We start from the raw sequence: 13,862 nt of genomic DNA, 5'->3' as shown, positions 1-13,862 counted from the left end.
TATATATATATATATATATATATATATATATATATATGTATGTATGTATGTATACACACACACACACATGCACATGCTATTAATAGATCCCGAAAAGCCATGTAAACTGCGTCAATATCAACAAAGAGCACCTGGTGCTGAATCTAGCGTTCTTAGAGACAAGTCACCCCATCGGTACCTCCCAAAATAGCAGTTACGATCATCGAGCGCCATCTACATCCGTTTATTATTTTGTTTGTTTTTTTTTTCCCCAGCGCGGTGTCATGGCTTCGTCTATGAATGCCTCCAACGACGATGACGACGCTTTTGTCTACATTTTCGACAGAAGAAATGGAGCTTCGCCAGAAATTAAACTGCATACGGGTGGATTGTTCACTTTCGAAGACTTCAAAGTTAAAGTGAAACAGGTAAGTGCTGTTTATGTGACGGACGCAACGATATTTGTGTGCGAAGTCACAATTGTTTTACTCTCCAATGTGTTGTATGTTGTGTAGTTTATTATGTGGAGGAGAAGGAGTATTGCAAGTGTGAGACGGCACCGAACTTATTGTTCTTAAAAACTGTTACTACATACAGTCGTGTGCAGCTATCCATCGATATATATACACATATATATACATATATATGGTATATATTTCCTGCAAAGTGTTCAACTTCTTGTGGTTAGGCTATAAGCTGGATGTTTTAATAGAGTAGAGATGGACTTAGGTGTGTTAATGGTCGTTTCCTTAATATCCCAACCACCCAATTCAGTAGTCGTTCAGTACACGCGCACACACACACACATATCTATTATATTGTGTAAGTGCGTGTGGTGTCGTGCCTATATATATATGTATATATATCACTGTTTTTTACAGATGTTATTACGTACAAAATTACGTGTGTCTATGTATTTTTATGTGCGTGTGGATACATATATGTGTGTGTTTGTATGTATATAATACGTCTATATATGTAATGTATATATATGTGTGGGTAAGAAAGTTTTCTGGGCCCAGGACACATCCACCTCATCAAATGTTTGGAAACAAAACTATTTTTCCGAACATGTGATGAGGTGAACGTGTCCTGCACCCGCGGAACCTGACTCGAATTGTTATTAAATAAACGTAACTCCAAACAAATGTGTTGAATGCTACTTCCATTCGTTTGTTCACTCACTCACTCGTGTGTGCGTGTGTATATATATATATTATATATACACACACACACGTTTTATTTATAGATATGTGTGTGTGTGTGTATATATATATATATATATATACACATACACACGTTTTATTTATAACTATGTTTAATATAGATACGTGTGTATATATATACATACACACGTTTTATTTATAACTATGTTTAATATAGATGTGTGTTTATATATATATACATACGTTTTATTTATAACTATGTTTTATATATATGTATATGTCAGTGTGTATATATATATATATACATTTTGTATTAACTGTCGAGAAATAGTACTTAGTGCCATAGTAGATATTGATGATATATCTTATTTTGATCGAGTCAGTCTCTTGCTACTCTGAGTTTCACTTGTGGGTGCACAGGATCTTCAGGCAAGGTGTATGTGTGTGTGTGTGTCTGTTATTGTTGTAGTAGGAGGTCAGTTGCGATTACGTCGTGGACCTGAATGAATTGCTATCGTCTAAACCATGCTGGTGGCATGGCACACAGAGTGAAACATCCCATTATTAGATCCACCTTGTCAACCTCCCTCCATTACCATGTTGACTCCTTCTTCCTTCACACTAACCCCTGGCACTACTTTTCCCTTCTCCTCTACTCCCACTCCAATACTATCCCCGTCTCTTACTCTCTCCATTTCCTTCCTCTCAATAAATCTATTATTACTTCCTTCATGGAAGCTCTCATTTACTTTGTAAACTACAAGGCAACCCCAAACAGTGCTGGAATCACAAGCCATGCACCCAGTAAGTACACTTTTGTAAAGTGATTGGTTGTTAGGGAGGGTATCCAGCCATAGAAACCATGCCAATACGGAGACGTTGGGGTAGGATGGTCTTCTCCAACCTGTTGAATCTTCTTCTGTCTCACCATTGACAGCATGGTAAGCAGACTTAAAATGATGATGATGGTGATACGTATGTGAGAATATGTAAGAGTATATATCTCTGCATGCATGTGTGTATTGTTATATGCATGGATAAGCGAGCAGGAACATGGAGTTGTGAGGTCGGTTTAGTTGTGACGATGTGGCAACTCTCTGGAGCTGGCTGCACAAAAAAAGAAAATACATGCAGTACACTTTGTAAAGTGGTTGGTGTTAGGAAGGAAGTCCAGCCATAGAAACCAAGCTAAAAAGGAAATACAAACAAGACAAGGACCTCTGACACAGTTAGGTAAGCAGACCCATCCAACCCATTTCACCAAGGACAACAGACAAAGATGATGATGTTTACATACATGCATACATATATATATATGTATGCATCTCCTCAATTCTGCACACTGTCCTATCGTTCTCTCTCTCTCACTAAACCCCTGACACTATTTCACCCTTTTCCTTAACACTGTCTCTGTTATTTTATCCCCTATCATCTCTCAACAATAAACATGTCTCACTCTTAATAAGAACTCTCTTGGACCCTGATAAACCACCCAAACCATGCTAGCATGGCCCATGTTATCTTTGGGATCACCTACTCAACTCATCACCATTATCATTCCCCCTTTCTATTTACACTAATAATCCCTGATGATGCTCATCCCTTCCTCTGTCTCCTCATTCACTCCCACTCCAACACTGTTCCCTCTGGTATTTTCCCCTCTCATAACGATAAATCTGTTACAATAAATCATGCTATTAATTTGTGGGGAAAAAAGTGAGAAATAGTCTGCAAATGAACCATTTCATGGTTTGTTGACCATTTCTCACAGTAGATTTATTTTGTTTTTTTCCCCCCCTAATCAGTAGCATACACCTACTGCTATATAAATCATTCGTAAATTAGACTAGCACCATAGTGGATAGCCCAAGTTGCATATTTGTCTTTTAACAGCTCATATGTATCAGCGTCGTCATTTAACGTCCATTTTCCATGCTGGCATGGGTTGGACGGTTTGACTGAGGGCTGGCAAGCCAGAAGGCTTCACCAGGCTCCAGTCCGATCTGGCAAAGTTTCTACAGCTGGATGGATACCCTTCCTAACGCCAACCACTCCGAGAGTGTAGTGGGTGCTTTTACGTGCCACCAGCACGAAGGCCAGTCAGGCAGCATTGGTAACGACCACACTCGATTGGTGCTTTTTATGTGTCACCGGCACAGGACCAGCCAGCCGGCATTGGCATCGGCTATGCGCTCGAATGGTGCTTTTTACATGCCACCTGCATGGGTGTCAATCAGGCAGGTCATTGCAAGCAGTTTATTGCCCAATGATTGAAGGGTGCTCTAAAATGGGCTGGTTATGCTGTACTGGCATATGCCACAGTTACGGTCTCACTTGGCTTTCCCGGTCTTTTCAAGCACAGCAAATCTCCAAAGGTCTCAGTCGCTTGTCATTGCCTCCGTGAGGCCCAGCGTTCAAAGGTCGTGCTTCACCACCTCATCCCAGGTCTTCCTGGGTCTGCTTCTACCACAGGTTCCCTCTACTGCTAGGGTGTGACACTTTTTCACCCAGCTGCCCTCATCCATATGCAACACATGACCATACCAGCGCAGTCGTCTCTCTTGCACACCACATCTGATGCTTCTTATGTCCAACATTTTTCTCAGGGCACTTACACTCTGTCATGTATGCACACTGACATTACACATCCAGCGGAGCATACTAGCTTCATTCCTTGCAATCTTACGTATGTCCTCAGCAGTCATGGCCCATGTTTCACTACCATGTAGCATGGCTGTTAGTACACATGCATCATACAGTCTACCTTTTACTCTGAGCGAAAGGCCCTTTGTCACCAGCAGAGGTAGGAGCTCTCTGAACTTTGCCCAGGCTATTCTTATTCTAGCAGCTACACTCTTAGTATGTTTTTAAATATAGTATATCATCATTGTTATTTAATGTCTACTTTCCATGCTGGTATGAGTTGGACATTTTAACAGGAGCAGGCCAGACAGAAGATTGCACCATACTTCGCTGTCTGTTTTGGCATGGTTTTTACAGCTGGATACCCATCCTATCACCAACTTCTCCACAGAGTGGACGGAGTGCTTTTTGTGTGGCACCAGCACAAGTGAGGTCAGTTTTGGCATTTTTTTTTTTTACAGCTGGATGGCCTCCCAAATGCCATGTATGTATGTATTTGTGTGAATATGCACATACATATATATATATATAACTGAATTTCTACTAGAATTAGTGGAGAAATTTCAAGTGTGGCAGCAAGGACTGAAATCAAAGGGCCTTAGAATGTAGAAAAGATGTAGGTAAGAATTCCATATAGTGTATCGAGCGTAATCATTACCAGTATCACCTTACTGGCACTTGTGCTGGTGGCACATGAAAAACAACAATTCGAGCATGATTGTTACCAGCGTCACGTTACTGGCATGTGAAAAACAACATTCAAGCAAGGTTATTGCCAGTGCTGCTGGACTGGCTCCTGTGCAGGTGGCGCAGAAAAAACACCATTTGAGCGTGGCCATTGCCAGTACTGCCTGACTGGCCCTCGTGCCGGTGGCACGTAAAAGCACCCACTACACTCTCGGAGTGATTGGCATTAGGAAGGGCATCCAGCTGTAGAAACTCTGCCAAATCAGATTGGAGCCTGGTGCAGCTATCTGGCTCGCCAGTCCTCAGTCAAACCATCCAATCATACCAGCATGGAAAGCAGACGTTACACGATGATGATGATGTATCCAGTGCAAGTTATGGATACATAAGTGGTGCAGTGGAATTGCAGAAAGGTTAACAGAGAATGTAGTCTTTGTGTGACAGATGTGCAGATACAAATAAACACTAAAAATGTGCAGGGAAATCCTTAGTAGTTGTTGATAGTTTCTGTTACTTAGATGGCCAAATTAGCAGTGGTGGAGGATGCTCTGAAAGCATAGTTTCAGGTTCAGTCCCATTGCATGGCACCTTGAGTAACTGTCTTCTACTGTAACCCAGCACCAATCAAAGCTTCATCGGTGGTTTTGGTAGATGGAAACTGGAAAGGAGCCCATCATGTGTGTGCATGTTTGTATCTCTTTGTCTTGACATTGCATCTTAGCTGTAAACAAGTGTCACTGTCATACAAGCAGTGTTATTCATTTCCAGTACTCCGTAAGAACATGCCTGACCATGGGGCAATATTACTTTGCTTGGAAATAGGTGAGGGATGGCAACAGTAAGGGCATCCAGCTGTAAATAAATTTGCCTCAGTAAACTCACTAAACCATCCAACTCCTGCAAGCATGGAAAAGTGGACATGAAAATTATGATGAGGATACACATACATGTGTGTATTTCTGTTTCTTATGTCTGCTTTTCATGCTGACATGGGTCAGTTATGTCTTCATCAGGTATGAGTCATCCTTACGAAGGAGATGACAAAGGACTGAGGTATGTGGCACATTGCTGTACTCAAGAAGATCTGCCCACTAACAAAACTGATATCCTAAAACCAAGGGACAGGCAGGAATAGAATCTGATGGGCAGTGTTCTTTGAGGTGTAGTTTGGAAGGGAGTGATTGGCAACAGCAGAGGTGGGCAAAGGATGGGTGACAGCATAAAGGTAAGAGTAGGTGATGGGTGGCAAAAGAGGAGGAGAGAGAGTGATGACTATTACTGAAGGGCAAAGCTACTTTGTATTGGGTTGAGATACAGGGGTAATCTAGTACAGTATGTTATATATAGATCTATGAAGAGTGATTATGGACAACAACACAGGTGGTAGAGAGGTGGGGTGCTATGTAAGAAGAGTGGGCAATAAAGAAGAGAGTGTCTAGGCACAAGGTGAGATGGAAAGCAGATTGTATGCTCGAAAGGGTACAAAAATATCTCAACACCAACCCTCATATCGGAGGTACATTTTGTCATGGGTGGTCAGGTCTCCTGCTATTTCATGCACTGCTAATCACTAGTCTTTTGTCATCTCCTCTGTGATATGCAGCATTTTCAGATCAGTTTTCACTATTTTGTCCCAAGTTTTTCTTGGTCTTCTTCTTCCATACAATCACAGCAGAGGTAATAGCTTCCTGAACTTTTTCCAACTCATTCTTACCCTGGTTCTCTACTTTCTGAATATCCAACTTCCTTATGATTTATGTTGTCTAGGTTACTGAAGATACCAACAATGAGTTGTAAACCAGCCAGTCATGTGAGCAAGTCTTTCCAGTGCTCTAATGCCTATTTCTTAGCTCCAGTGAATCTATCCCATACAAAGCTAGCCTTCATGGTTAGCCTGCGTGTGATTTCACTACACCTATTATATGCCCAAAGCTTACTCTGTGTATGGCATGTGAAGCTCCTACCTACTCCTTCCCTGCATATCAACTAAGGCCATTTCTCTAAGGAGACCAGTATCCTGACTTTCTTACTCACTAACACATTAGATTTTTCTAAGTTTACCTTCAGGCCTTTTGCTTCTGTACATGGAATTTCTTCTCTAATTCTCCTATAGATTCAACTATACAAACCAGATCATCAGCATACAGGAATTCCCATAGACAATTGGTCTTGAACTACTCTCCAATGGCCTGTAAGACTACGGATGAGGACAAAACCTAAATGGACTCCTGTCTTCATGCTAAATTAATTGCTGAACTTATTGGGACTCTGACTCTCACTTTACTAACTATACTCATATAGATAGATTGTACAACCCTTACAAACCATTCATCACCTAAATGCAGCAAACATGCTCATTATTTAAACATGTCATACACTTCCTTGGGGAAAACAATAAGGATTATGTTGAGAGCAAAGGATGGCCATTTTGAATTGTAAATATATGTAAATTTTCATTAGCCTAAACCTAAAACGCTTTTATTATATAATAAAATGAATAATGGTAAATAATTATGCCATACCTGGTACACTTAGTTTCCTTAGTGACCACCAGATTACTGAGCACAGCGTCCAAGATATGGTGCCTTTTTCTTTGCTAAGTACTTCTGCTGTTATCTCACCACATTTATAGCAAACTATGTTGTTCACAAACTAATCCTTTAAGCACACAACCACACTGATGCCTTACTCTGAGTACAATTCCTTCCTGAGGTTGCCTCAGAAGGTGCCTATGGTACCTTTTCCTTCATTTCATCTAAGTTAACTCTGTTCCTGATCAGTTGTGCTATGTCCTTTCCTTTGTAACCTGATCCACCAATTTTGAGTCTCTTTAATTTCCTCTCTCAGCAGTGTCTCCTTTGCCATGGTAACTGTTTACAATGATACTGTTACACCAGTCATTGGGTATGACACCTTCCTGTATTACCTGATTAAATGTTTGGGTGATTAATATGTATCCTACCTCACCACATATCTTGAGCGTCACAGTGTCGATACTCAATGGGCTGGCAGCTTTCCCTACCTTCATACCTTTTATCACAATCATACTCTTTAATCTACCATACTTTGGTGATTTGAATTGTTGCTTCCTCTGTTGGGTCAACATGAGGTAGCCCCTTCTTTATTCCTTGTATTCTACTTGTTCACCAAACCTCTCACAATAGTACTTCCATGTTTCTTAACCATCAGCACAAAGGGTAAGTGTACCTCTATCCTCCCAGATACACTTCTCCCCATTGGTGTCTCGGTTGTCTCTGACACAGTGACTTAGTCCTAAACACTTCATGCATCTCATCTTCACATCACCAAGCATGTGTCAATCTCTTCTTTTCCACTTCTCCTCTAGCTAAGAGTGCTTGACACCTAGATTTCCTTTTAACCACCTGATAGTGCTCACTACTTCTACTTTCCTTCCCGGCTTTGGAAGGTTTGCCTTATAGCTTTTACAGCTCTTTCTACTCAGTCATTCTACCATCACATCACCTTTAGACCATCTTAAACTTTGAACAAGCTACACATCTAATCTATTGTCTTGAACAGGTTGTCCTGTAGGAACTCCCTGGTGTCTTCTATGTTATAGGTATCTAACTCTTCCACCACACATTCATATGCATCAATTAGAATTTCTCTAAATCTATAGCTAACTGCAGGTCCTTCTAGCTTCCATGTCTTTCAACTCTATATCAACATTTGTCTCTGAGCCATTCCAGCTTCAACTCTGAAGTCACTAGCCACAAATCTATGTTGTTTAGTGTGTTCTTCACCAGGAAAGGTTTTGGTACTTACAATGGTGGCCTATCAGTTTCTTTCCTGGTGAGACTTGTGTGTTTGGCTGACCAACGGATTTCTTGAAGTGCATGCTGCAAATTGTTATGTTGATTACATCACAGAACTCCAGGAACCTTAGATTCTCCTCAGTTCTTTGCATCCTAGCCATAACTTCTATGAACATCACAGATGTTAACTAACATGGTTGTTAAAGTCATCAGCCATGGTGATGAAGTTGCTGTCAATCTCCATTGAGGTAGGGTCCTGGTTGTCTGCCAGTCCTGATTATGGGGCATATCACATCATCATTTAATGTCCATTTTCCATGCTGGCATGGGTTGGACAGTTTGATTTGACATGGTTTCTACAACTGGATGCCCTTCCTAATGCCAGCCACTCCAAGAGTGTAGTGGGTGCTTTTTACATGCCACTGGCACTGGCACCAGTATTGGCTACGACTGTGGTCTCACTTGGCTTGACAGGTCTTCTCAAGCATAGTATATAACCAAAGATCTTGATCACTTGTCACTGCCTCTGTGAGAGCCAACGTTCGAACAGTGCTTTTTACGTGCCACCATATCATTCATCACCATCATCATCATCGTTTAACGTCCGCTTTCCATGCTAGCATGGGTTGGACGATTTGACTGAGGACTAGTGAACTGGATGGCTGCACCAGGCTCCAATCTGATCTGGCAGAGTTTCTACAGCTGGATGCCCTTCCTAACACCAACCACTCCGAGAGTGTAATGGGTGCTTTTACGTTCCACTGGCACGAGGGCCAGTCACGTGGTACTGGCAATGGCCACGCTCAAAATGGTGTTTTTTATGTGCCACCTACACAGGAGCCAGTCCAGCGAAATATTGCTGTTGTCCATAATTACTCTCAGTTCATTTCCATTATTGCCTACTTTGTCTATCTCGGTTGAGTCAGCATGGTCTTCTGTTACCTCCTTTGTTCAATTGACTTTGAATGTCTTCAATTTCATATTTTGCTTTCATGTCTGGAATTTCAGTTTCAGTTCTTCTACTGATTCTGCTTTATAAACTATGTCATCAGCATACAGGTAGTCCCAAGGCCATAACCAAATCAACACCAATTGTCAAGTTGTTAGGGTACACCTTGCCAGCCCCCTCAACACTCCTCACCTCTCCCATTCTGACCTGCCCCCACAACTCTCAGGGATTCCTCACCATCCATGCATGCTTTTATAATGTAGGATAACACATTGCCCCCCTCCCTTACACATCTTATCCTATCACCTTTTCACTCTGTCCCTCAGTTTTTCTCAATGACCCCTGACATGACTCCTTTCCCTTCATCCCAATAGTGTCTTCTCAATTACTTCCTCCACTACTCTCCTATCACAGCTGTTCCTTTCATCTCTACCCTCTCTCATCACTCTTCCTAGAATCATTATACCCTCTTCTATTCTTTCTCGTTTGTAATGGCCATTAAGGATTTTAGTCTTGCATGTTGACTGGAGCAACATAAAATGAAGTGTTTTGCTTCAGAACACAGTGCACTGCCCAGTCCAAGAATTGAAACCTTGACCTTGCAATCATGAGTGCAACACTCTATATATATGTGTTTTTGTGTATACCCTTGTCTAGACATCATTTGATGATTGTAAACAAGCATCACTGCCATACAAGTGATGTTGTTTGTTGCCAGTGTTCAATGGGAAACATGTCTGACCATGGAAAAAAATATTACCTGGTTTGGAAACAGGTGGCAGTTGGTAACAGGAAGGGCATCTGGCCATAGAAAATCTGCTTCAGTAGATTCCATCTCACCCATGCAAGCATGGAAAGGTGGCTGCTAAACAATGATGCTGATGTTATGTATGTCTGGGTGGTGGTTTGTAAGATAGTCTGGGAAGGTGAATGAGTAGGGGACAATAGAGAGATGCAGAAGAAGAGGGAGGGGCAGTGAACATCAGAAGTAGTAAAGATGATATAGTTGCTGCTGAGGTGGAAGGGAAGACTGCATGAGGTGATGGAGAACCCAAAATATAGCACTACCAGGACTTAGTTTTGTTGAGAAGAGCAAATCATTTTGGGAACTTCATATTGCCAGATATCCCAGTCTTTTGTCATTTCATCTGTCTGGCTCAGAGTTCTGAGGTCAGCTTTCACTACTTAATGCCATGTCCTCCTGGGTCTTCCTCCTGCAGGTTCCAACCACATTCAGCAACTGGCACTTCCTTTTTTTGCAGCAGTCCTCATTGATATGTGTCACATGACCAGACCAGTGCAGTCTTCTTGAACACATTTGATTCCTCTTAGACTCTGCTTTTCACTCAACACTTTTGAACTAATTCTTTCACACACACTGCACATTCATCAGAACATGCTTGCTTCATTTCTTTTCAGTTTTCTCCAAGTCTGCTGCATTTAAAGCCCATGTCTCACTGTCATGTAGCATCACAGTTCTAACACAAGCATCCTACAGTCTGCTCTTCACTCTGAGGGAAAAGATCTTTGTTACTAACAGCAGTGGTAGTATCTCTCTGAACTTTTTCCATCCAGTTCTTACTCTAGCAAATATACTTTAAGAGTAGCCAGACCCTCTCAACACCATCATGCCTTGTAGCTCTTCCTGGTCTTCCACCTTTTATTGTTCTTTTCCATACTAGATGTGAGTAGCCATGCAAGTTCCTCTGCAGAAACTTGTTCTGACCCCCTCCCCCCTTCTCTCTATCTTTCAAAGAAATTCCCCCATTCCCAAGTACAAAGCTTTGACCCCAGTGCTCAACTGGTACTTATTCTATCGACCCTGAAAGGATGAAAGGTAAAGTCAACCTCAGTGGAATTTGAACTCGGAACATAAGGACAGACAAAATAGTGCTCACTATTTTGTCTGGCACGCTAATGATTCTGTGTGCTCACCACCTTTTACTGCAAGTAAATAATCCTTGTTTAGCTTCCTCTGTTCATGAGCTAGAGTACCGTGATGTACCCCAGTGGCTGTTTCAGCATAGTTTCTAAAGTTGGATGTCCTTCCTAATGCCAACCACTTTACAGAGTGTACTGGGCGAATTCTTGTGGGGCACCATCACTCTTGAGGTCACCTTACAACTTTCAACATTAACTGAAGGAGTAAAGAGAGAAAAAAATGAAGTTTGGTGAGGAATGGATTTATAGTTTAGAGGAGGGGTCCCCAAACTTTTTAGGCTATCGACCCCCTTCATGGAATCCTTGACCCCTCATCAATCCCCAGGCATGTACCAGAAAATAAATAAATAATAATAATTAAGTAGATGTGCATTTATTGACCCCTTGAATAGTCCCATCAACCCCCAAGGTCAGTATCGATCACTTTGGAGACCCCTGGTTTAGAGAGTGTTGTAGAGGAAGGAGTAAGAGAGTAGAGACTTATTGGGGAAGGGAGTATGAGAGGAACAATGGAAAGTGAAAGGGTTAGTGAGAATGAGATGAACAGAGTGATAAGGATGATGAGGTGGAGGAAAGGGATTTTGACAGATCTTCCAACCCATTCTGGTATGGTAGAAAGACTGACCCACTCCATCACTGGCTCCACCTACTTGACCCACATCCTCATCACCATAGAAACCATGTCAAAGATGAGACATCAAAGTAGAATGTGACTCCCCAACCTATTGAATCTTGTCAAAACATCCTACCTTATGCCTACACATGAAATGCTGCTCATGATGATAATGATTGATATATATATATATGTATGTATATAGATACAGGTATATACAGATGCTAACTATATTTGCAGGAGCTTAAATCTGATAATGATGATTTTGTAATTGCATCCACAAACAGAGATGGAATTTGTGATGACTCTTCTTGGGGTAAGTAAATAATAATACTGAAATATTGTTTTTTTGTTTTGTTGGTGTCATTGTTTAATCTGTGTATAAATACATGATATTTACATTTCATAGTGAGTGAAACTTTCACTGTACTCTGTTCATATTTCATCATGTGTCTATATAAGGCAGTCATGAGAGCGGAAGGCATCAGTTAGGATAGGCTTCAGGCTATGGAACCGCAGAAGGAATGAAATATCTTTAAATGCATAGACATCTCCTGAATGATTTATTTAACTCTTAGAAAGATGAGAAAACAGATCTCATAAAGGTTGTAATCATAATTTTCTGTATGTATATTATTAATCGTTTAACCATCTATTAAATATATTTGGTCTTTGCCACTACTGAAAATATCTAGTGTGTGAAATCAAAGAAATCATGCAGAGATTTCAATAAAGTATATTTATAATTAAAGGTACACCAAGCAATAATCTTTAAAATGGTACTGACTACGTTCATATTTAGCACATTCATGTACAGTCAAATATGGAAGACCCTCCTCTGTGGTAACTGTTCTGGATGAGAAATTCTCCTTTTACACCATGTATGTGGAGAAACAAAGCTGGGCTGTGAATTATGTAATCAAACTGTAAAACTCGTTTCTGCCTTGTCACACTTCATCAGTTATAGACACCGAATCTCTCTCTTTCATAGCATACTTAAGAGCTACTGTTCTTATTTGTAGACAGCAAAAAATATGTTTACTGATCGACATCAAAATCAAATCAAATGGAAATTGTAGTCGTGAATTCTTAACCTAAATTTTGTAACTCACTTAATAAACAGAGAAAATGAATATTTGAAAAATTGTAGTCTAATAGATTAATCTGGTAATTTTATAAGGATTAATAGGAGTTAAACTATTCAGAATTTTTTTTTCTTTCTCTTTACTGTTTTATATCACATTTTTCTATTTCAATCCAGTTATACTAAAGCAGTTTAGAATTATAAAAATGTTGCATGGAATGAGTTTGTATTTGATTAATTCACATTTCTGTTTGTTTTAATTTTGCATTTTTTTTTCCTCTTGTTTCTGCCACTACAGATAGCGTTGAGAAGGGGGACACTCTCTACATACTCAACACTCTTCTGCAAGAGTTGTGTGCCCCTGCACAGCAAAGGGTCAATTTCCTCCCACATTATGACACTATTGTTAAAGGTGGCATGTATGAATATTATGCTTCAGAAGGCCAGAATCCTTTACGTGAGTAATATTTCTTACCATTTTATTCTGAACTAACTTGTTTCTATTGTGATTTTTGCCAAATAAGGCAAAAGCAATATGACCAAATGGATAATGCATTCCTTTATCAGCCCTTAGATTTTAAATTCTAAAATTAATCTCAAAACAGAAAGCTGGTGACTATTCTTTGCTGGTTGGTCATTGCAGTAAAATATGGAGTTTCATGACTGACCTGGTGATCTTATCTCTGGCTATTTTGACACTTATGTTTCTCTGTTTGGAAAGACTGAACGATCACAACTCCTCCTACAAGTCTGAATGTTTGTATCATTGCAAGAAATCAAAATTACAAATTTGATATTTTCATATTGCATAATACATACACACACACATATTGTATAACTAAGACAATTTTTACCAAACTCATTTTGCTCAGTCAGATATCACTCTAAAGATACGTAATTTTTTAAATTCTCTACTGATAGACATTGTTCTTATATTCTTTGTCAGTTTTCCTATATGTTTAGCTATCCACGTTCATAGGTGCATATATATATATATATATATATATATATATATATATATATA

General features: G+C 40.2%; 1 protein-coding gene across 2 annotated transcripts in view; it reads left to right on the top strand.

Moving 5' to 3' along the window:
• Nucleotides 1–224: 224 nt before the first annotated feature.
• LOC106869626 (structural maintenance of chromosomes flexible hinge domain-containing protein 1) overlaps nucleotides 225–13,862 on the top strand; it is a 76,582-nt gene continuing 62,944 nt past the window's right edge. For both annotated transcript variants that reach the window (XM_014915437.2, XM_014915436.2), the window contains exons 1-3: nucleotides 225–407; nucleotides 11,995–12,070; nucleotides 13,137–13,295. In XM_014915437.2, coding sequence (XP_014770923.1) covers nucleotides 264–407; nucleotides 11,995–12,070; nucleotides 13,137–13,295 — 379 coding nt within the window. In that variant the 5' untranslated portion in view covers nucleotides 225–263. The remainder of the gene's footprint in view (nucleotides 408–11,994; nucleotides 12,071–13,136; nucleotides 13,296–13,862) is intronic.

Source organism: Octopus bimaculoides, chromosome 3, assembly GCF_001194135.2.
Source record: "Octopus bimaculoides isolate UCB-OBI-ISO-001 chromosome 3, ASM119413v2, whole genome shotgun sequence".
In the NCBI taxonomy this organism is placed as follows: domain Eukaryota; kingdom Metazoa; phylum Mollusca; class Cephalopoda; order Octopoda; family Octopodidae; genus Octopus; species Octopus bimaculoides.
The sequence above is the reverse complement of the archived record's forward strand: the minus strand, read 5'-3'. Positions and strand labels throughout refer to the sequence as shown.